Source organism: Lissotriton helveticus, chromosome 1_1 (assembly GCF_964261635.1).
Source record: "Lissotriton helveticus chromosome 1_1, aLisHel1.1, whole genome shotgun sequence".
NCBI classification, from domain to species: Eukaryota; Metazoa; Chordata; class Amphibia; order Caudata; family Salamandridae; genus Lissotriton; species Lissotriton helveticus.
Window position 1 is genome coordinate 1,300,233,088 of NC_136057.1, and position 22,288 is coordinate 1,300,255,375.

Here is a 22,288-nt window from a genome sequence, read left to right on the forward strand (position 1 = left end):
TTACTTTCACCATTCTTTTTTATGACATCCACACACTTAATAGAGTGTTCAATCCTTTTTGCTATGGTAATCACATCATCCAAATCAGGTTCATCTTTTTGCCATAATTCCTCTCTAACACGTTCTATGCTACAACCTAGCATGAACTGATCCCTTATTCTTTCGTCAGAAGAGGCAGCAAACTTACAAGATGATGCCAATTTTCTTAGTGCAGTTATATAATTTCCATGCTTTCTTCTTCATGTTGTAATCTGCGGCCAAAATGATACCTTTCTAAGATAGTAGAAACTTTCGGAAGATAGTGTTTATCTAACATAGCAATACAGATTTCATATTCATTAAGATTCCTATCTTGTATCTCTGGCAAATGATCAAATACCTCCTGGCCCTCTGTTCCCAAACAGTGTAATAACAGAGCTGTTTTCCTTTCCGCACTTAGGTTAGCCCCACACACTTTTGCATACCTTTTAAATACCTTACACCACTTTTTCCATTTAATGGGAGGATCACCAGGAGTTTGTAAGAAAAATGGAGGAGCAGTGACGTTCTGCATTATGTGTACCTGATCAATGCCACCCCAATTAAAGGAAAGTGAAACTTTTCCAGAATTAATAACAATAAATTGTCACTGAACTTTTTTTTTTTTTAACCTAGAAACCAAATATCTGTTATGAATACAGTTAGAACATTGAAAAGCAATCAGAGTGTCCCTTTTCCCCCTTTTTAAAAAAAAAATAAATAAATAAATAAATTTCCAAACACAGTCTCAGTGTCTCATTTCCTTCCTTAATAAATTAATGATTTGTCCAGTTTAATACCTGTTGCTGCACGACTGAAGAAAAACACTTGAAATGTTTAAAAATGAAAATAATGCAATTGTGGTGAATCTGCTGTTCCATAAACTAAATTCGCGCTGTTTGTGGTGAATCAGTAGTTTTTAATAGGAAAATGGCTGCTGCGTCGTGGTAAACGTGATGACGCTCCTTTCCAATGTCTGCTGTTGCCTTGATGACGCTCCTTTCCAATGTCCGCTGTTGCCTTGAGTACGAGCGTTGTGCTCGAGCGGTAAGCCTTTAAGAAATGCTGCCGACGTAATGGTTGGAGCTGCGCTGGAGCGCTGGAGCGCGAGAAAACGAGCGTTGTGCTCGAGCGGTAAGGCTTTGAAAGATGCTGTCAATGTGATGTGCCTCGATATTGCCACAGCGCTAAAGTACTTAAATACAGTTTTTCAACAGGGTTTTAGTGTACCAGCATTTTAATGAGCGCGGCTTGAAACAGCGATGTGATGTGACCTGAAACTGCCAGAAATGAAATACACAGGCAGATCAGGCGCGCTGAGGGCTGTCGCGTTAATGCAGTACTAGTGAGCACAAAGTAAACAAGCTGTAGTTGGCAGGTAGTGCTGGCAATTGGCAGGTTAAAAGGCTAATGAGCGTTGCGTGTGCTAGATAATACCATCAAACAGCGCTGTGCACAGTGCAGAGTGCAAATGAGGAAGTAGAGTCTAATTAAAATCAAGAAATAATACCGTGTAGACTGTAGATGACAATGTAGTATTGTTAATAAAAGGTTGTCATAAGAAGCGCTTTGTAGAATATTGAAAATGAGCAAAAAAGAATTTGTTCTCTACAAGGGGTCTTTCCAGGAAGTAGATTTAAAGGAAGTGAAAGTTCCTCAATCCATGAAAGATCAAATAAAGTTGAAGATTAAAATTAACAGTACCTTAATAAATTCCAAAATGAGGGAAAAGAAGATATCTTTGTATCCTTGTTGAGATCCTTTCTTCTTTTCTTCATAAATCCCATCCTCGTCGCCAATGTAAAGAAGTTCAAACGTGGATTAAAGGTGAAATAAGTATTTATTGTAGAATAGGATCCCATCCACAGGATATAGAGTCATCAGTAGCAAGGTCCAAGTTCAACTGCCTAGCTAGTCTAAACATCACAGCTACAGAATCTGTGCAGAGCATTCTAATGCATGTGGCAACCTGGCAACAGGCTGTATAACCAAGATGCTCAAGATGCCACAATGGCGTCTTTACCAGATAAGGTAAGGTAAGTAACTTGTTTGATCGGTCTTCTCTGAGATTCAGGATCTAAGGAGTTACTTCAAAAGTTAGAATTCAGTTTATCCTGCACAGGAGCCTCATAGATACTTCAGGCTGATCTTAAGCGCATTTCTAGCTGGCAGGCTTGCTATCATTTTGGAGTTTAAGGAATTATTTTCCGGGCTCAGTGCCAAATGACCTTATTGTCCTAGATATTCGAGTATACAGTTATGGGTCCACAGGATACTCCTACACATAGTCTGGAAAAGGAAATTCCTATCTTACTTGTTTCTGTCTTCACTTTACAGATGCAGGAAATCTAGTGCACAACACATGTTTTTCTGTACAAGGGTTTTTATGCTACGTACCCAAGTTAAGCCTAAGTTTCATGCTCACAGTGTGAAAGACAAGCAATCCATGTGAGATTCCTTTCTTATTCACATTGCAAATGTCTTTCCTGCCTCACAAAAAAATATTTCACTTTCACTTCAGATGCCAGAAGAAGAAGCCTTCTGTGTGTTCGTGCGGTTGATGCAGGAGTATCGCTTGCGGGAGCTCTTCAAACCCAGCATGGCTGAGCTTGGCCTCTGCATATACCAATTTGAGTACCTGTTGCAGGTTAGTGTGTTGAGGGGAAGTACTAGACACTCTTTAGGGCCACAACATGAATTAGTTTATGTTTGCTTTGGATTGGGTATTTTTATTATGCTTGGCATGGTAATATGCTATCAGGTAAGACCGGATTGCTGAGTTATGATATAGATTTGGAATGTGCTTCTGCTTGTGAGTTGTTTTCTATTTAGTTATACACCTTAATTTAACATTTTTCTCTCAAAGGTGGTTATTGTATTAGTTTGTTTATCTGACAGATCTTGTAATCTCTGATCTATGCAAAATGTAAACTCCTACCACATATATGGTGTTTCATTTCAAGTGCCACATCATGGAAACCATGGAAAACAGAGATTGTCATTCAGCGGATTTCCACTGATAATCATAAACACCGGGATGTCTTGATCATACTCTAAATGATAGAGCACTTTATCAATAACATATCTTTTCATTTTGAAGAACCAATTTTTAAAAACAAGATACATTTTTGACTATTATAGGGGTCTACTTTGGAAACCTTTTGTTTATTTTCTGTGGAAGAATGTACATTTTAAAGTTAAAAGGTTACTCCATTAGGAAATGTTACAGGAAACCTCTTACGCAAACTTTTTTCAAGTAAAAATGAGAGTAAAGAAGTTTGGTGTAGCTAAATAGGCTGTGGACAGCATGTGCTGGAAAACTGACCAAGATCACTTAAGGAACCACACTCCTCCAGTAAACCTTCATTCCTTGTCAGTGTCAGCTGCTTCAGTTCTTTTTTCCAGATCCTGCAAACAGTGTCCTGGTGCCTCTTTGACTATTTATCCTAGAAAAACCTTTTCAAAAATTAACTAAAACACAATTACTGGATGTCATTTGAATCCAGTAATTTTTCTTTTTTGTTGTCTAACTGAAAATACTTAATTTTTTGCAACGAATGCCATTTATTTATATGGACTTCCTTTCAGTGATGGGAAATAAACACAGACTGATCCAGATGACAGCTGAATTTTTGTTTTTCCTGATTCTTATCACCAGGAGAAATGTCCTTTCTGCCAGAAGATGTCTAGAAGGTATTCTTAGGGACAGACAGAAGGTTTACTTCCACTGACTGCATGGTCAGTGCAGAAGGTGAGAGTCTACATCAGAAAGTTCAAAGGAGGATAGAGAAGGGGGCTTGCCTTTCTATGGCTCACTTCATCCTTTTCACATTTCTCTTTGAGGGGTCAAATCCAAAGGACGGTCCAAACATAGAAAACATAGCCTTTTCAAGTCAATGTCAAGGACAGGTCCCGTTGCCACATGTTTGCCATAAATAGCTGGATTACTTTTAAGGTATTCAATGTTGAGGACTGTGGAACACAATGCCGAATACACCAAGACTCTCAATGTTGAAGGGTTTGAATGTCGAGATTTACATCACCACCTAGAGGCTCGAAATTGCGCTGATAATTGCATCCTTCTTCTCACTGAATCAGGACATTGAAGAGGATTTCTGACTGTTCTGATGGGCAGTGTTCCCTGGTACATGGACATTCCCGCAAAGCAACAGTTATGGTGACATTGTTTTTTTCCTGGGGATCTCCATCTCCAATTCACCCCAAATTGTGACGCAGTTAGCGGAGCTTCTAAATCAAACTCTACATATTTTGAGCTATGATGCCTAGAAGAAAGATAGACCTGTACACACAAACGCAGCATAACAGACATCATTCAAGTCATTTGCAGACTTCTAGACACTGTAGATTGCAATCACGTTCCTAAGGGTACTAGAATCTACATTTTCGAGGACTTAAACGTCTGCACGTTATTGCAGATATTCTACAATATTATTTGACTCTCCTCAATCTAGGGTGTCCCTTATGGTTGATATAAATACATTCAATTACATTTTGAACAGAGGTGCAGCAAAGTTCAACATACCAGAGCCTACTATCACAGCTTTTACATAGGTGATTTTCTCAACTCTGACTTTTGGCAGAGTCATCTCCAGCTGGATAGAAGCTAGACGTAATAAAAAGTACAAAGCTCCCTATTAAGGTTTTTTTTCTGGGAGTTAATCCACAACCAGATTGTCACTGACTCTGCAGCTCCGATATATCATGCTAAAGCCCCTATATCTAAAGTTCATCCTAACAAGGAGGCTAAATGCCTTGATTACTCAGGAAGGTAGATGTGAGGCAAATCACCTACAGTTGTAAAAGCTGTCAGCTGTAGAGAAGAAGTGAGAGTATTAGAAGCGTTAAAAGCCATATAATCACTGACTCTTTCTACAGATGGTTAAAACCCAACATCCACAGCAACCGAAATCTTTTCTTCAAGAAACAGAGGTGGCCAGCAGTCATCAGTGGCTGCATGAAATCCATTTGCAGAAGAAAAACAGGTACTTATTTTTTCCTTTTCTTCTGTCTGCCCCCAAATGGAGAAAGCATTAAGTAGCTCCTACAAGAGTGACAAGGAATCACAAAGACCTTTGGTTACTGAATATTATGCAAAATCGCTATTTTGTGATGTTCACGTCATGTCCTCCAGCCATTCCTCGAAAGAAGGCTTGACTCTTTCAATTGGACCAGCTTCAACAACTAATCAACACCTTTCTGGAGAAGCAGGCCTAATAAAGGGAATGTATTACTGTTTTTTTCTGGTTGGAAAAACTTACCACAGAAAGAATTCGGTCCTATTCATTAACTTGAAACTTTCAAATAAATGGGTAAAATGAGAGAAACTCTAGATGCTAGCTCCCCACCAAATCTACTATCAGCGGAGTACAGGAGATTGGATGTGTGCTACAGTCCATCTGAGGGAACTTTTTCAGGATTTCCAGGGCAGTTAGAGGCGACTGTGCTCCAATTATAACAATGTGAGCCATTTACCACTGATGCCCTTGGATTTTATAGTATTGACAAGCACGAAACTGAGCACCAAGTAACCCTTTTAGATTGTGATTCTCATGGTCTATCACTGCGTATTCACTGCTTTTTTATCCCGGTGCTGCCCTCGCTCTCTGGTGGTCTCCTGCCCGGTACTGCCCTCTCTTATCTGTTTTTTTATCTGCTTCGGTTCTGGTTATTTTATTTTCTCCCTGACTGCCACTGTACTTTCTCTTGTTCCCCTTCTGCTCTCCCTCGTATTTTCCCGCCACTCTCACTGCTTTCCCTGACCCCTACCCTCCCGACCCCCTCCCGCCTCCCAGCTGCTCGTCCCTCCCCATCAAATAGCGACCGATGCGGGGTCGCGCCAAAGGCAAGCCCGGCTGCACCCGTCCGCACCTGGACAGCGCCCAGCGCCAGACCCCCTGGACCCCGCGAACGCCACGACGCCTGTCTTCGCTACGATACCAGTACCCTCCACGCACTCGTCAGCACACATGCCCTCGCCTCCACAGACTACATCCTCCTCGGGGACCTGAACTTCCACCTCGAGAACAACAACGACACCAACTCCACCACCCTGATCAACAACCTCGGACTCAGGCAGCTCGTCACAACACCCACTGACTCTGCCGGCCACACGCTTGACCCATCTTCTCTGCAAGCTCCCACGTCTCCTTCAGCCACACCACCGAACTCCACTGGACCGACCATCACTGCATTCACTTCACCTTCCAGAATCCCACCACATACCACCGCACCCAACAGATCCCCGCCGTTGCTGGAGCAAAGTCACCGAGGACCAACTAACCACCACCCTCGCCTGAAGCCCACCCTCCGACCCCAACGACCCCGACACCGCTGCCCGCAACCTCAGACAGTGGATCAACGACTGTGCCAACATCTCACCCGATCAAGAAAACCTCCAACAGACACACCAGCAAGAAAGCCAGCTGGTTCAACGAGGACCTCCAGGCCTCCAAGAAAACATGCAGAAAACTAGAGACGAAATGGCAACGTGAACCGACACCACACAACTACGCAGCCCACAAGAACGCCATCCGCAGACACCATCACCTCATCAGATGCGCCAAAAGAACCTCCTTCAAAGACCGCCTAGGTGACAACGGACACAAAAGCAAAGAGCTCTTCAACATCGTGAAGGAACTCTCCAACCCCACCTCCAACACCAATGACATTCCACCTTCGCAAGACCTGTGCGACTCCCTTGCCACCTTCTTCCACCACAAGATCGCAGACATCCACGACAGCTTCAACGTCACGAACCCCCCGACAACCACTGAGACCTCCGTCCCCACGGCCACCATCCGCACTGATCCCCTGCCCTCCTGGACCAACATAAGCAACAACAACACCTTCAAAATCATGAACACCATCCACTCCGGATCTCCGTCAGACCCATGCCCACACCACATCTTCAACAAAGCCAGCACCACCATCGCACCCCATCTCTGGAATACCATCAACATCTCCTTCGAAACAGCGACCTTCCCGGAGAGCTGGAAGCACGCCGAGATGAACGCCTTACTCAAAAAAGCCAAGGCTGACCCCAAGGACCTCAAGAACTTCCGACCCATCTCCCTGCTCCTGTTCTCGGCAAGGTCATCGAGAAGACCGTCAACCGACAACTGACCCGCTCACTCGAGGAGAACAGCATCCTGGACCGTCCCAGTCCGGGTTCCGCAGAAACCACACACCAAAACCGCCCTCATCGCCGCCATCGAGGACATCAGGGCCCTGCTGGAGAACGGCAAAACCGCAGCCCTCATCCTACTGGACCTGTCAGCCGACTTCAACACTGTCTGCCGCCACACCCTACGCACACGCCTCCACGACGCTGGGATCCGAGACAAGGCTCTGGACTGGACCACCTCCTTCCTCTCCGGCAGAACCCAAAGCGCCCGCCTCCCACCTTTCCGCTCCAAAGCCACCGAGATCATCTGCGGTGTTCCCCAGGGCTCATCCCTCAGCCCGACGCTGTTCAACATCTACATGGCACCGCTCACCCACGTCGCCCGACTACACAACCTCAACATCATCTCCTACGCCGACAACACCCAGCTGATCATATCCCTCACCAAAGACCCCCTCAACTTCAAAACCAACCTCCATGAAGGAATGAAAGTTGTCGCCGAGTGGATGAAGATCAGCCGTCTGAAGCTGAACACGGACAAGACAGCGGTCCTCATCCTCTGCTCCACCCCCTCAGCCTGGGACGACTCCTGGTGGTCAGCCACACTGGGAACAGCACCGACACCCACCGACCACGCACGCAACCTGGGGTTCATCCTCGACTCTCTCCATGACAAAGCAGGTCAACGCCATCTCCTCCTCCTGCTTCAACACCCTCCGCATGCTCCGCAAGATATACAAGTGGATCCCCACGGAGACAAGAAGAACGGTCACCCAGGCCCTCATCAGCAGCAGGTTGGACTATGGAAACGCTCTCTACGCAGGAACCTAGACCAAACTCCTGAAACGACTACAACGTATTCAGAACGCCTCTGCATGCCTGATCCTTGACATCCTTGCCGCAGCCACATAACACCCCAATTGAGAGACCTGCAGTGGCTCCATATCAACCAGAGGATCACCTTCAAGCTCCTCTCCCACGCACACAATGCACTCCACAACATCGGACCAGCATACCTCAACAGACGGCTCACCTTCTACACCACCAACCTCCAACTTCGCTCCACCGACCTCGCCCTCGCCACCGCCCCCGCAACCGAAGAGCGACCTTCGGCGGCAGATCGTTCTCCCACCTCGCCGCCAAGACCTGAAACACCCTCCCCATCCTCCTACGGCAGACCCAGGACCTGGGAAACAGCTGCACTGAATTATGCAACAGCCATGCTGGTTCACTCAATGGCTTTGAGGTCAAGATTTATGCACAGATAACGATCTCTGGTTCGGAAGCGATAGGACTGCATGGAAACAGCACTGCAGAAGGTGTGCTCTCTCTCTCTCTATGCATTGTATTGAATATTTCCTGCAAGCTTATTCTAGTACCCGATCTCAAGACCACCTCCCAAACAAGTGAAGAGCCCACCTTGGGTTGCAGCGGTGATCATCGTCGGGGGGGGGTCTACAACGTGCATCAAAAAGTTGTAGTGTAGAGTTCAGCTGTTGGCAACCCTTCACTTGCACTTTTGCTTCTCTCTGAATCAAATTGTTAATGCCTTAACCGCGGCAGCAAATCCGCTGCGGTGCGGGCGTTCTGATTGGTAGGCTGGGCTGCGACGGCCAACGGTCGTTTGCAGCACCAGGGAGGGAGTGCTCCCGAGCACGGAAGGGGTAATGTCCTTAGCTTTAAGATAGTGATTCTCAATCTTGTGACTTCTGTGGATCCCCAGTAAATCCCTGCTGGAACCTGATAACCTCCACTAAATAATTTTTGGAGTTTCAGGGACACCCCACTGAATCATTATTGGAAGCCAGGGACCCCAGCCTAACCATTTTTGTTGATTTGTGCAGCAAAACAAAACACAACAAATCTAGAAACAAGCATGCATCAAACAAATACACAAATGAGGATGATTTTTGTTTAATTCACAAATATAAAAAATCTGAATTTTAATGTTATTGGGAAGGTTGGATTTTCGGCCCACTCATCGGCCATACTATATTCTGTGGATACACTTGCACTACTCCCACAAATCAATCTGAAGATACTAACTTAATTGTAGTCTCCATTTTCGAAATACTTCAAGTTTACAGAACACTTTAAAATCTTGAATTTAACATTTTGCTTCTTTATTCAAGTACACTTATCTAATCTGTTAGGATAATTTAATGTTCTAAGCAGTTACAGACCAGCATAGTAGGCTTTGTAGACCTCCAGGGGTCCCCGGACCACAGGCTAAGAACCACTGCTCTAAGCTATCACAGATGCTTCTTTGATGAAAGAAGCAAAGTGGATGCGATTTCGCTAAACACATGTTGTCACAGGTATTCCTGCTTCTTGATGTGCGGACCACTTTGCTCCCGGCACTCTGCAGGGGGGCCAGATTCACAACGCCTCACTACACAGCCTGACTATGTAGATCATTCCCTGAGCTATATTGAACCACCTACATTGACCTGCTCTTCCAGGCAGCTCGTCCTTTGTGAAGTAGGCGTCTTCCTTTAATTTGGTTGCAATGGCAGCTCTTCCTATCAGGATGTAGAGCTTCTGGTTTCCGTTCCCAAAACTGGCCAAGCAAGTTAAAGTCAACAACTTCTACATTGGTGCTCAAAAGTCTCCATTGTTGTGGGATCCCTTTTCCTAGTCATGGCACAAAGACTGGAGGTTTCTGCCCTATACGTGTACCACATTTACAGACCGAGTTTCTGTTTTCAACAGCCCCAACTCACCATGGCATTCTCTTTGTTAGTCATAAAAGGTAGAATAGTCCAATGCATGTAAGATCCCGGGTCAACATTTTCCAAAACTGCCATGTTTTCCCTTTAAAAAAAAAAGTAGGAAGCATGCTCAAGAATGTCAGATTTACTGGCTTTTAACAGCTAGTTAGCCAAAATAAAAGTCAGACTGTACATCTGGCTGAAAACACCACTTAAAATAGAATATATAGGGTAAAATAAAGGGAGCGAATAGTGCCACAGTGTAAGCCGTTGCACATAGTATAGGTTGACCCTGCTTCTTTCGATTGTAACATCGCAGTCACCTATATTGTTGCCACTCAGGTGTGCGGACATCAGTTCTTTTTTTTCCGCGCCAGATAAGCGCCGATCTGGAAAGAACTGCCCGCCCCTCTATTGCTTTTTGACTGACGTTTTTCAACTTTTTATCACCTTCTGATTTTTTCCCCCCATTGTGTGCGAGGATGTTGTTGTGTAAGACAAGGTTTAAACCTTGGTGTGCCTGTCACCGCATAATGTCGGTAACCAACCCCCACCTCGTCTGTCTCTGGTGTCTCGAGCATGACCACGATTCAAAGTCGTGCTCAGACTGTCTGCTATGGCTCCGAAGACCTTGCGGGAGTGCGCTATGAAGCTCCTTGTGGCCCGGCAGTTGACACCATCCAGCGAGGTCCCGGTCCCTGTTGAAGAACAGGAGGTTGCGGGACCGCTCCCAAAGCCCCAAGTCCTCTTTGCCTCACTCAAGGTCATCAGCACACTCTGGGAAGAGGCACAAGAAGAAGAATTCCAAGCAGACTTTGTCTGCACCTCAATTGTCAGTCGTCAAGTAATGAGATTGGTAGCACCAACGCTATAGGCACAGTTCTGCAGAGCCAGGGTTGACTTTGCGCCTCCCTCACTTTCTGGAAGCCGGAGTGACCCCAGCTCAATGTAAAGAGTTTCACGAGGCCATGTAAATGTAAATGTGTAAATGTAAATGTAAATGTAGTTGAGCTTATATAGCGCACAGCTACCCGCAGTGGGTTTCCCGGCGCTTGCTTAGGGAACCCTTCCTGGTATTCCCCTGTGACCTAGCAGGGTATCCACAAGGTGAAAGTCAGGCATCCCGCCGCGAGGGGCCGTTGTGGAGATTAAGCAAGCTATTGCCCAGAGTCGCAGAGTGTGAACCCGTGAGTCGAGGAGGCACCGGGGCGAGAATTATCGAGTCCGTGGAATTTTTAGCCCAAGACCCGCCGAGGCGGGGAATTGAACCCTGGTCCAGGACCGATCTCAGCTTCCGGGTCTGCTGCCTCTAACCCCTGAGCCACACTTCTCCACTTCTCCACTTCTCCGCCATGCGCCGGGTATTTGAGCAGGTCAGGCCCCACGGGTCGGAAGGGGCCCCAAAGGGCGTGATGCCGTTGGCTGCTGCCACGGCGCCAGTCGGGCCTCAGGGATCCGATTCCAGATTTGGGATTCATTCCGACTAAGGAATGGAAGCCAGAAGTTGATCACCCTTCCCACGGCAGACACAGTCTCCAAGCACTCCCAGCCTGACTCTGCAAGACCACACCACTCCAGTTGGTGGGAGAATCCATCATCATCTTCCCCACTGGGGATCCATAACAGCAGACAAGTGGATCTTGCAGATCATTCAGGGGGGCTTTTTTCTGCCTTTCCTTTCTTTTCCTCCTCCCATTCTGTCAAATCAAGAACGACTGACGGAGGATGATTTAAAAATTGCTTCAAGAGGAAGTTACAGCTCCCCAGGCCAAGGCAGCTATAGAGAAGGTTCCGGATTTAGAAGTAGGCAGTGGCTGTTGTTTCCGCTACTTTCAGATTCCGAAAAAAAACAAAGGGTTGCGGCCCATTTTAGATCTTCGGACCGTCAGTCTCTTCCTCAAGTAGGAGAAGTTCAAGATGCTTACTTTAGCGCAGGTCTTGTCTGCTCTAGACCAAGAAGTCTGGATGGTAGACTTGGACCTGCATGAGGCATATTTTCACATCCCCATCCTGCCAGGCCACAGGCGTTCCCTGTGGTTCAAGGTAGGCCATGAGCACTTTCAGTTTACCGTGCTCCCCCTTGGCCTTACCAGTGCCCCTTGGGTGTTCACCAAGGTGATGGCAGAGGCCGCAGCTCATCAGCGCAAGTTAGTGGTGTCAGTCTTTCCTTACCTCGACGACTGGCTGTTGAAGGCATCCTCGCCCCAGGTGGGTGTCTCCAACTTCAGACTACGGCGAACCTCTTGCATTCGCTGAGGTTCTCTATAAACTTGCTGAAATTACACCTGAATCTTCTAAGATGCTCCCTTTCATCTGGGCCGTTCTGGACACAGTACAGTTCAGAGCCTATCCTCTCTATTCCAGTGGACACAGCATCGAGGAAATCTCACCAATGTGCTCCAGATCTCAGAAGGAACTGCAAGAGATCTGCAGTGGTGGTTGACAAACTGCGATTGGGTCAACAGCAGAACTCTCTCCCTTCCCCAACCAGATTTCATAGTAGTGACAGGGGTGTCCCTTCTGGGATGGGGCGGCCATCTGGGAGAGGTGCAGATCCGAGGACACTGTTTGGCGGAGTCGGAGCTCCACATCAATTTGTTGGAGCTTCGAGCGATTCGATTGGCATTGAAGGCATTTCTTCCCTCTGTCAAGGGGAAGTTAGTGCAGGTGTTCAGGGACAACACCACCACCATTTGATACTGCAACAAGCAGGACGGGGTGAGGTCTTGGACCATTTTTCAGGCGGCCCTATGTCTCTGGATATGGCTGGAAAAGCAGGTCATAACCCTGGTGGTTCAACACCTGGCAGGTTCTCTGAACCCCAGGGCGGACAAACTCATCCATAGATGCCTAGCAGGTCAAAAATAGATTCTCCAGTCAGAGATGGCGCAAGGTCTCTTTCAGCAGTGGAGAGGACCTTGGTTAGATCGGTTGGCCTCCGAAGAGAAAGCGCAGTGTCAGCCATACTGCGTGCTGGAGTTTCCAAGGCGGCTATCGCTCGACGACTTCCTACGTCACGATTGAGCTCATGCCTGCTGTAGGCCTTTCCCATACCACTCCTGCCGAGGGTTCTGAAGAAGATCAGGAACGACCGGGCACAAGTCATTCTTGTGGGTCCAGACTGGGCGAGGAGAGACTGGTATCCAGAACTTCTAATGAGTATCGCTCCTCCGATCTGGCTGCCCCTTCGGGAGGATCTTATGTTGCAGCAGCCGTATCAGTCAACTCTTTGCCTCTATGCGTGCAGGTTAAGCGGCGGCAGTCTATGGCTTTTGACCTTCCTCCCAAAGTTTGCAATGCCTTTTTTGCGGCCAGGCGGTCCTCCACTAAGATGGTATATGCCTGCCGTTGGCAGAAGTTTGTATTATACTCTACAGAAAGGTCTATTGACCCTCTTTCTGTTTCTCTTTCCACCGTTCTTCTATTTATTCTAACCCGTACTCAGCAGGGCTTTTCTTTGGGTACTCTCAAGGGTTATCTTTCTGCTCTGTCCGCTTTTATGAGGCTGCCAGACCAACCCTCTCGCTTCAGGTTTCCTATTGTAAATAGGTTTTTGAAGGGGCCGGCTCACTTGTTTCCACCCACACCCTTTGATATACCACAGTGGGAACTTAGGGCCAGATGTACGACCCATTTTTGCATGCACAAACGGGTTTGCGAACCTGTTTGATCATGCAAAAACATATTGGGCCATGTACATAGCCTATTTAGCGACACTCAATTTTTGTGCGACTCGCTAAATAGGTTTTGTGACTTGCTATTTGGAAGGGACTTCCCCTTCCAAATAGCGAGTCTCAAAACAATGTACTAATGTTTTGCAACTGCAATTGCGGCCGCAAAACACTCGCAATAACCACCTACTTCAAGTAGGTGGTAATGTATTTGCAAATGGGGACTCCTTCCCCTTTACAAATGCATGCAAAATAATATTTTAAGGGCAGGCAGTGGTCCCAGGGACCACTGCCTGCCCTTAAAAGATTAAACTAAAACGTTTCAGTTAAAAAACAATTTTTTTTTTTAAATGCATCCCGTAAAAAAAAGCTGCTTTATTAAAAAGCAGTCCCAGACATGGTGGTCTGTTGAGCACAGTAGGCCACCATCCCTGGGAGGGCTGACATTCACAATGGGCTCGCAAATTGCAAGAGGCTCATTAATGTTAATGAGCCTCACAATTTGCGACCCCATTGGGAATCGCAAAACAGTGTAAACACACTGTTGTACATTTTATTTAGCGCCTCACAATTTGCGACTCACAATGTTTCGCAAATTGCGAGGCGCTAAATGAAAAAGTCGTACATCTGGCCCTTAATTTGGTCCTCACTTTTCCTGTGGATGCTTTGTTTGCGCCTTTACACAACTGTCCCCTCCTCTGTCTGCTTACCATCAAGAAAGTATTTCTAGTGGCGAATTCATCTGCCTGGAGGGTGAGTGATTTGCAGGCGCTATCTTCCATGCCTCCCTACATGATGTCTTTTCCAGATAAAGTGGTGCTTCGCACCTGTGCTTCAAGCTTGCCGAAGGTGGTGACCCCATTCCATTGGGGTCAGTCTATCACTCAGACCACCTCCTTTGCTCCCCCGCATCCCTCCACTGTCTGGACCCAAAAAGAGCATTGTCGTTCTACCTTGACCGCACAAAAGAGTTCTGGGTGGACGACCAACTCTTTGTGGGTCACGTGGGAGCTAAGAAGGGCCGGGCAGTTCAAAAAAGGACCATTTCTTGCTGGGTTGTTCTCTGCATTAAGATCTGCTATGCCCTGGCTAAGAAGCAATTCCCTGAGGGATAAAGGGCTGCGACCATGGCCTTGGCTCAGGGTGTCTCAGTCCTGGACATCTGTCAGGAAGCAACGTGGGCATCTTTGCACAAGTTTGCCAAGCACTACTGCCTGGACCGTCAGGTCGCAGGGATGGGCATTGTGCCTGTTTGGTTCTGCCGGACTTCCTAGTGTGAGGTATTGGTCTGCAATCCACATGGCTAGGGTATCTAATTCAAAGGTAAGGAATCTCAGACGAACAAATTACTTACCTTTGGTAACACATTATCTGGTAGAGCTTTTATCTAGCTGCAGATTCCTTACTGGCCCACCCATACCTCCTTGCTTTGCCGACTGATTTTGTTAGGGCTAGGGTTACTCTCCTTTTCAGTGCCGTAGTTTTGCACATGTTTACGTCAGTTACTTCATGGCTGTGCGCTTCTGGCACGAAAAAATAAAAAGGATTGACGTGCGTGCACCTGGGTGGAGCCTATATAGGTGACCGTGACAGCATAACTGACGCTAATGACGCAGACGACGTCACACGGTGTCGAATGGAGACACCCGTTGGCCATACAAGGGGTATTGCTCCAGCAATAGTTTCTGGATCCAGCCTGAAGCCTGACAAATTCAAAGTAAGGAATCTACAGCTAGATAGAAACCCTACTAGGTAATGTGTTACTGATGGTAAATAGCTTGTTCGTCATGCCGAGCAGGACTTCAGTTGGGCAGTTGTCTTTTTTTCACTCTATGAGGAAGATCCTGAACTCGATCATGCTGTTTTTGGCTAATAACACCATTTTTTAGAAGGGGTGGGCAACTTTCATTTGATGTTATAGGATGTTATCTTTCTTTTAACATGTTTTTTCTGAGGAAAAATGTGTTTTTCTTGAACTTTTCCTGGTGGTGTTTCCTTTTGCTTCTAGTTACTCTGACCTTTTTGATAAATGCTCATTTTCTGGAGGGTCTATGTTGATGACTACCACTACATCAGAACTGTGGTATATGAAAGAAAATGTCTTGTGGAAGGCTTAGGGACATGGAAGGGAGCCACCTCAGGGCTAAGAGAAGGGAAACTGCTTGACCATACAGCATCATCTGCAGATGCCACCTCTGTATCAGAGCAGAGAAGACACCCTTTTATCTTCTCTTCTTCCCATGATGATGCTTCTGCCAATTCTAGAGGTGAGTGGGCAGCAGCTTGTCCCCAGAACGCCACTTGCTTAATTTACAGTTGCCTACTGTTAAAACCAAACAAAACAAACTTATTATCTGATATCTTTCAACCAGGTGCAACTTGTTCTGAGCCGTTATTGCGACTGTGAGGTTCAAACGGGCACTCTATGATCACTTGGTTTAAGCCATGCTCGGGACTTCAACCTGTTGTAAGGCCACATAAGCCAAATGCTGGTGACCTTGATTTTCTGACACTGTATACCTGAAAGCCTGGTAGTACAAGCATCGATGAGTAAAGTTACTCCTATTGCTTTTCCGACCATTCTTGTCCATGTAGAGTTGAAACGTATTGATGCCTTCAGAAAGAGACTCTTCGTCCAGCTTGGCCTTAAAATCCTTGAATGCTGTGTGTCTTCTGTGTAGGTACACCAACACATTATAGGACATGAAGAGCAAAATGTTCCCATCTGTCCTGGAAAACATGAAGATCTAGCTGGCTCAAACATTACATGATTGCCAGGACGCAGCAAAGTATGTCTTGCGTACTACTTTAGACACTAGTGTATTGTGTGGTCAGAGCGGTTGCCACCTGTGTAGTGCTTAGAAAACAAACACTCCTGAATGTGATCAGTGTTTTCAGGGGATGTCCAGTCATCCCTTATGAACAAGTTATTTGATGGCTCTAGATTGTTTGGCGGAGAAGGGTGATTTAGTGCTCAAACAATTAAGGACTTGGAGTCAAGGCACAATCCTTGGGTCACTTTTCTTTTGATAAGCAGTTTCACCAACAGTAAAGGAAGTGTAGTGGTATTTGAGGGAGCAGGCCTACAGACAATCTCAGACTTCTCAGACTGTACAGCAGAAACAGGATCAGTCATTTTGGTGCAGAGGTTATGGCGGTGTCTGATGCTGTTCTCAACCACTCTTCCTTCCATACTGAAGCCGCTTCCAAGCTGCTTTAACCTGCCCTCACAGGCCCATGCTCAGATGGTAGGAGGCAAGATGTGACATTTCCTCGCCCAGCTGGAGAACCAACGCGTCAGAGAGATGAGTCTTACAAATCACTCAAAGGGGCTATGCTGAGGCTTTCATTTACCTCCTGACCCATTTCCCTTCCTTGCTCCAGCGCCACAGTCATTAGACCATTCTGCAACCTTCTGCTGAACAAGTGTGCCATTAAGTGATTGCCAGCTTCGGAGAGAAAAGATGGATCACATACTTCAGTAGAGTGTTTTGACATGGACCTCAAATTACATTGTAGGCCATTGAGGCCCTGGGGTATACTCAGAGGAGTAGGACCAATATCCTTCATAGGAGCTGCGCAAGGTATATTGACTGTAAGGTAGATTGTAGCGCATAAGTAGACTGCCACGTCTGCAGCCTCCATCATGGGAGAAATGTAGGAACAAGAAAACCTGCAGCCCTTGCATGATACTGAGAATTACAAATAGGTGGGGAAACGGCAGATACAGCAATGAGACTGAATACCAACGTTAATATGCCTAGATTTTATTCAATGGAGTTCTAAAGGAGAATAATGGATCTTTACCCTAGCACTAACTTTGCTAGCCAAAGAGGCAGGAGTTCTGGCACCTGATAATATTCTGGTGCAGACGGACTTGCCTTTGGAGCACCCGCTACGCACATCTGCTGTGTATCTACACATTCATTGGCCCTAAATAGGTGTCTCCAAGTGGGAGCAGGATGCCTTGCCCTCTAACTGCCCAAGATGGAGGTTTGAAGCATCATCTAGTAATTGGGGCAGAAATACAGGCTCTCCACTCAATCAGCAGTGTCATGGTGGACTAGAGAGTGTGCTAATAATATGCAAAACAGTAAAACTCCCCTTGAGGAGAACATCACAAAATACACAACTGCCCAAAAGTATGACTACACAAATAAAATAAATGCGCAATGAACAAACTGTTTAAAATTGTAGTGTGCAGTGCAGCTGTTTGCCTGAGGTTAGCTGCGCATCTGCGCATTCAGCAGTTCAAAATAGACATCTCCAACAAGGAGCAGAACGCCTGGAACACTAACTGCCCAAAATGGAGGTTTGAAGCATCAACCAGGAAATGGGGCAGAAGTACGTATTCTCTCCGTACAATTGTCAGTGCTGTGGCCGATCGGAGAGCATGCTAATAATAGGCAAATAGTAAAACTCCCCTTGAGGAAAAAGTCGCAAAACACACAAGTGCCGAAAAGTATGACTACACAAATAAAATAAATGTGCAATGAATAAGCAGCTTAAAACAGTAGTGTGTGGCGCAGCTGCTTTCATGAGGTTAACTGCACGTCCACGCACTCCTTGGCCCTAAGTAGGTGTCTCCAACTAAAAGCAGACCGCCTGGACACCTACTTGTCCAAGATGGCAGTTTGATGCGTAAACCAGTAAATGGGGCAGAAGTATGGGCTCTCTCCGCACAATCGGCAGTGCTGTGGTGGATAGGAGAGCGTGTTAATAATTGGCAGGACCGTAAAACACCCCTTAAGGAGAACATTGCAAAATACACAAGTATGATTACACAAATAAAATATATGTACAATTAGAAAACAGTTTAAAATGTTAGTGTGCAGTCCAGCTGCTTGCCTGAGGTTAGCTGGTAGCCAACAACATGTGGCAGGGTCTCTGAATGCCATAGCAAAAGAGCCGAGCAGTCCTTCACTGGCAGATAACAAGTGGCATCTCCACCCAAGGTGTCATGGGTCATGTTTGACTAGTGGGATACGCCCTTATTAGATTGGTTTGCGGCCTGTTAGAACACTCCGTGTCAACTGTACTGCACACTTGGGATTTCTCCAGGAAAGTCACTATTAGATTCAATAGGTCTGCGATGAGATATGAGTTCCTGTACTCATTCCTGCCAGTCTGCCCTGACAGGGCCCAAGTCATCTTGATAGCTCCAGACTGGACTAGGTGTCCATGGAATTTGGAGCTACTGAGCATGAGCTTTTGCCCTCCGATCCAGCTATCACTTTGGTAGGACCTCCTGTATCAACAAATTGGAAGGGTCCTGCACCTGACTCTGCACCTACACATCAGTGCTTGGTGATTGAACTGTGACAGGTAAATGTGCTCAATCTGACGACCACAATATTTGGTGTTATCCTTGCAACCTCTTCAACAAAGCCCATCTGCACTTGGAGAAGTTTGTTGCTTGGTGTGGTGCTCTGCATATCAAATCTCTGCAGGCCAAACTTTTGGATGTGTTATCAAAGGTCAGACTCCTATGTTTCTCTATAATCTATTAGTTATGCCTCAATGAGACTTGAACTTAGTGTTGATTTTTCTTATGTGCCCCCCTGGTGAGCCAATGCAGAGCTGATAACCGAACCTTCTGATGCTCAAAAAAGTCTTTCTAACTGCCATTAGCTCTGCGGGCTGTGTGAATTAAGTGCGGGACACCTCCGTGCTACCTCCTTCACCACCACCTTTCCAAGCAAGATAGCATTGAGAACCCATGCAGCATTCTTGCCAAAATTCGTGGTTCCTTTCAACGTTGGCCAGTCCATCACTCTGTCATCATTTTTAGCTTCTCTTCTTCATTTGAAAGAGAACTTCATTGCCTGGACTATAAAAGGGCGTTGAGCTTTTACATTTACCCCAAAAAGGGCCCATGTTGCTGATGTCCATTTCTTTTTAAGATTTTGTGGAACAAAGAAAGACAAGACGGTACAGAAAAGGACTCTGTTTAGATGGATACTATCACACTAAAATCTGCTATGTCCTAACTAAGAAGTAACCCCTTGAAGGTCTGCAGACTCAATCCAACCAGGCCTAAGCCGCTGAGGCAGCATTGACAATGGAGATGCTGATTCTGGATATCTGCCAGGCTGCAACATGGGTTTCTGTGCACACATTCGTGAAACAGTACTACCTTGACAGCAAGATCCAACAAGATCTTCATTTTGCCCACTTCGTCCTGCAAGACATCCTTGTCTGAATTCACTGCCCAGACCCTCCACCTTTGAGACCTACTGCTGTGATGTCTTTTCTTAAGGTGAAGAATCTCCAGTTAGGGGGCGTGGCCAAGGCGGCGATCATGCCGGACGCAGCTTGAGAGAGCTCCGTCCCGCCGATCCGATATCCTGTAGTTATCCTCTGCTTCCCCCACCCACAAGTGCCCGAACCGACGGATTCGCCCACCGGACCTTGCAGCGGAGCAGTGGTGATCGTTTGCGGGCTGTGGAGGCTTGCTGAGCGGCGATTTGGGCCCTGGAGCGGTGTGGCCTGCGGCCACGAGTGGAGCCGGGGCTCTCGCCTGGCGGCGGCGGACCGGAAGTGGGGCGCGGCCGGCGTGCCGCAGAGGAAGGAGCCGGTCCCTGCCATCGAAACCGCGGAGGCGGCTGCGGAGAAGGTACCCGGGGCGCACTTGGGGAGGAAGCCGCAGATAGACTGCTGGGGGCCCCCGCTCCGCATCACCAGCTAACTCGCGAGCAGGATCGGGGCCTGCCCCGTGGTGCACTGGACATTCTCCTCTCCGGGCACGGAACCGCTGCAGGGCCACAGGGCAGGCCCCGATACGCGGAGAAGGCGACAAGCAGTGGAGTCTGGCCATACACTGCCTCGCAGCAAATAGGCCCTGTGGGGGCTGTAGACTGGCTCGGCGGTGACGGCCTGCGGGTCGGAGGCGGTGGCCCCCTCCTGGAGAGCGCCATACGGAGCAACACACGTTGCCTTGGTCCTGGCGTTGGCCCATTTGCAGGTTGTTGGAGGGGAAGGCCACCCAGTGGAGGTACAGCCAAACCGCAGGAGAATGGCGCCCTAAGTAGTGGCGTGTTTGGGCCGAGAGGGGGGCCTCCTACGCCTTGTTGGTCCTGCAGCTAACGCCTTGGACCTCACCTCCACATACCTTGGCAGCTATGACGCGGGGCGGCAACAGCGGACACACCTCCAAACAGGGCACCATAGACAAATTCACAGGACCGCCGGGGGGTGCTGGAGCGACTGGGGGCCCTCCTGCGTCTGTCCCTGACAATGCAGCCCTCATGGCGGCGATAAAGCAATCCCGGGACATGTAAGATGCAAAAATTGGGGCGGTTGGAGCTGATGTGACATTGCTGCGCCAAGACCTACGCAACGCAGTGGCCCGCATATCGGAAGCCGAAACTAGGATTACTGGTGTGGAGAAGGATGTTGCGACCCTTAAGAAGAAGGTGGCCAACATGGAGGGCTTCCAGAGGGGCCTTACCCTGAGGGCAGAGGATGCAGAAGGGCGCGCCCGACGAAACAACCTACGGTTTGTGGGTTTTCCGGAAGATTGCGAGAAGGGTGATATGGAGGCCTTCCTGACCAGCTGGATAGAAGGTTGGCTGGCGCCAGAGTCCCTATCGCGCTGCTTCATAGTCGAACGGGCGCACAGGGCGCTGACCCAGAAGCCGCCAGTGGGAGAACGCCCTCGATCTGTGATAGCCAAGCTCCTTAACTATCACGACCGCGACATGATCCTGCGACAAGCCGGTCTGAAGGACCCTCTGCTATATGACAATCATAAGATCCTAATTTTTCCGGACTACACTAAGCTAGTGCAGAAGCAGCGCCAATCCTTCACTGAAGCTAAAGCGAGGCTGCGGGGTCTGAAAATTCAATATGCCCTGCTCTACCCGGCCCGTCTGCGGGTGGTGTTCCAATCCAGGACCCTGTTCTTTAATACCCCTGAGGAAGTCTTCGCCTGGACAGACGAGACGGCCCGCATTAGAGTGCACACCCCCCCGGGTCGGGAGTCAGACTCCTCCACGTCTGGACCCCCGCGGACTCCACGGCTGTCGCGCAGCAGAAGCAATTGGAGGTCCCGCTCTAGGAAAAACCCCTCCACGGAAGATGGGGCAGCGGGAACTACTGGGGCTCCTGACTCTCAAGATCCGGCGTCTTAGCTACCGCAAAGACAAGTGATGGCTCCATTGAGATTTGAGGGGAGATGGTTCGCTCCCCCCCCCCCCCTGATGTGGACGGCGGTGGCGGACTGAAGCAAAGAGACTTCATTTGTACAAGTAACTTTGTGGTTTCGGGGCATGGGTGGGGGGACGGCTTAAGGGGGGCGGGCTTGACCCCTCTGTTAGGTCTAGTTTGTTAGTGGGGGGTTTTGGGGTAGCGATGGGGGTCCATTGGTGGGGTGGGCGGTCTGTCTCATGTTGGGGGCAGGAGTCGCGCAACACCGCGACAGGTACTTCATTGTTCATTGAGGTATGGGGTGGGGGGGGGTGTTGTGGGAAGTTGAATGCAGTTGGGGTGGGGGGGTTGGGGCCTGAGGGAGGTGGGGGGAGAGGGCTGTCCTGCTCACGATTGTCTCGAAAGATGCTGTTGTGGTGTTTACGCTTCTTGAGCCTTTTGCCTGATGTACAAATTCATCTGCGTTTAGATGGGGGCTGAAAACCCTAGGCGGGCGCAACTTGATGCCCTCATGAGAGTGATGAGCTGGAATGTGAGGGGTATGCTAGACAAGATCAAACGGGGGCGGTGTTGCGACAGGGGAAGAAGGAAAATGT

At 47.8% G+C, this 22,288-nt stretch overlaps 1 protein-coding gene across 2 annotated transcripts in view; it reads left to right on the top strand.

Moving 5' to 3' along the window:
• The window catches only part of EVI5L (ecotropic viral integration site 5 like), a 1,151,000-nt gene that overhangs the window by 547,330 nt on the left and 581,382 nt on the right, over window positions 1-22,288 (top strand). For both annotated transcript variants that reach the window (XM_078681273.1, XM_078681266.1), the window contains exon 7: window positions 2,540-2,665. In XM_078681273.1, coding sequence (XP_078537399.1) covers window positions 2,540-2,665 — 126 coding nt within the window. The remainder of the gene's footprint in view (window positions 1-2,539; window positions 2,666-22,288) is intronic.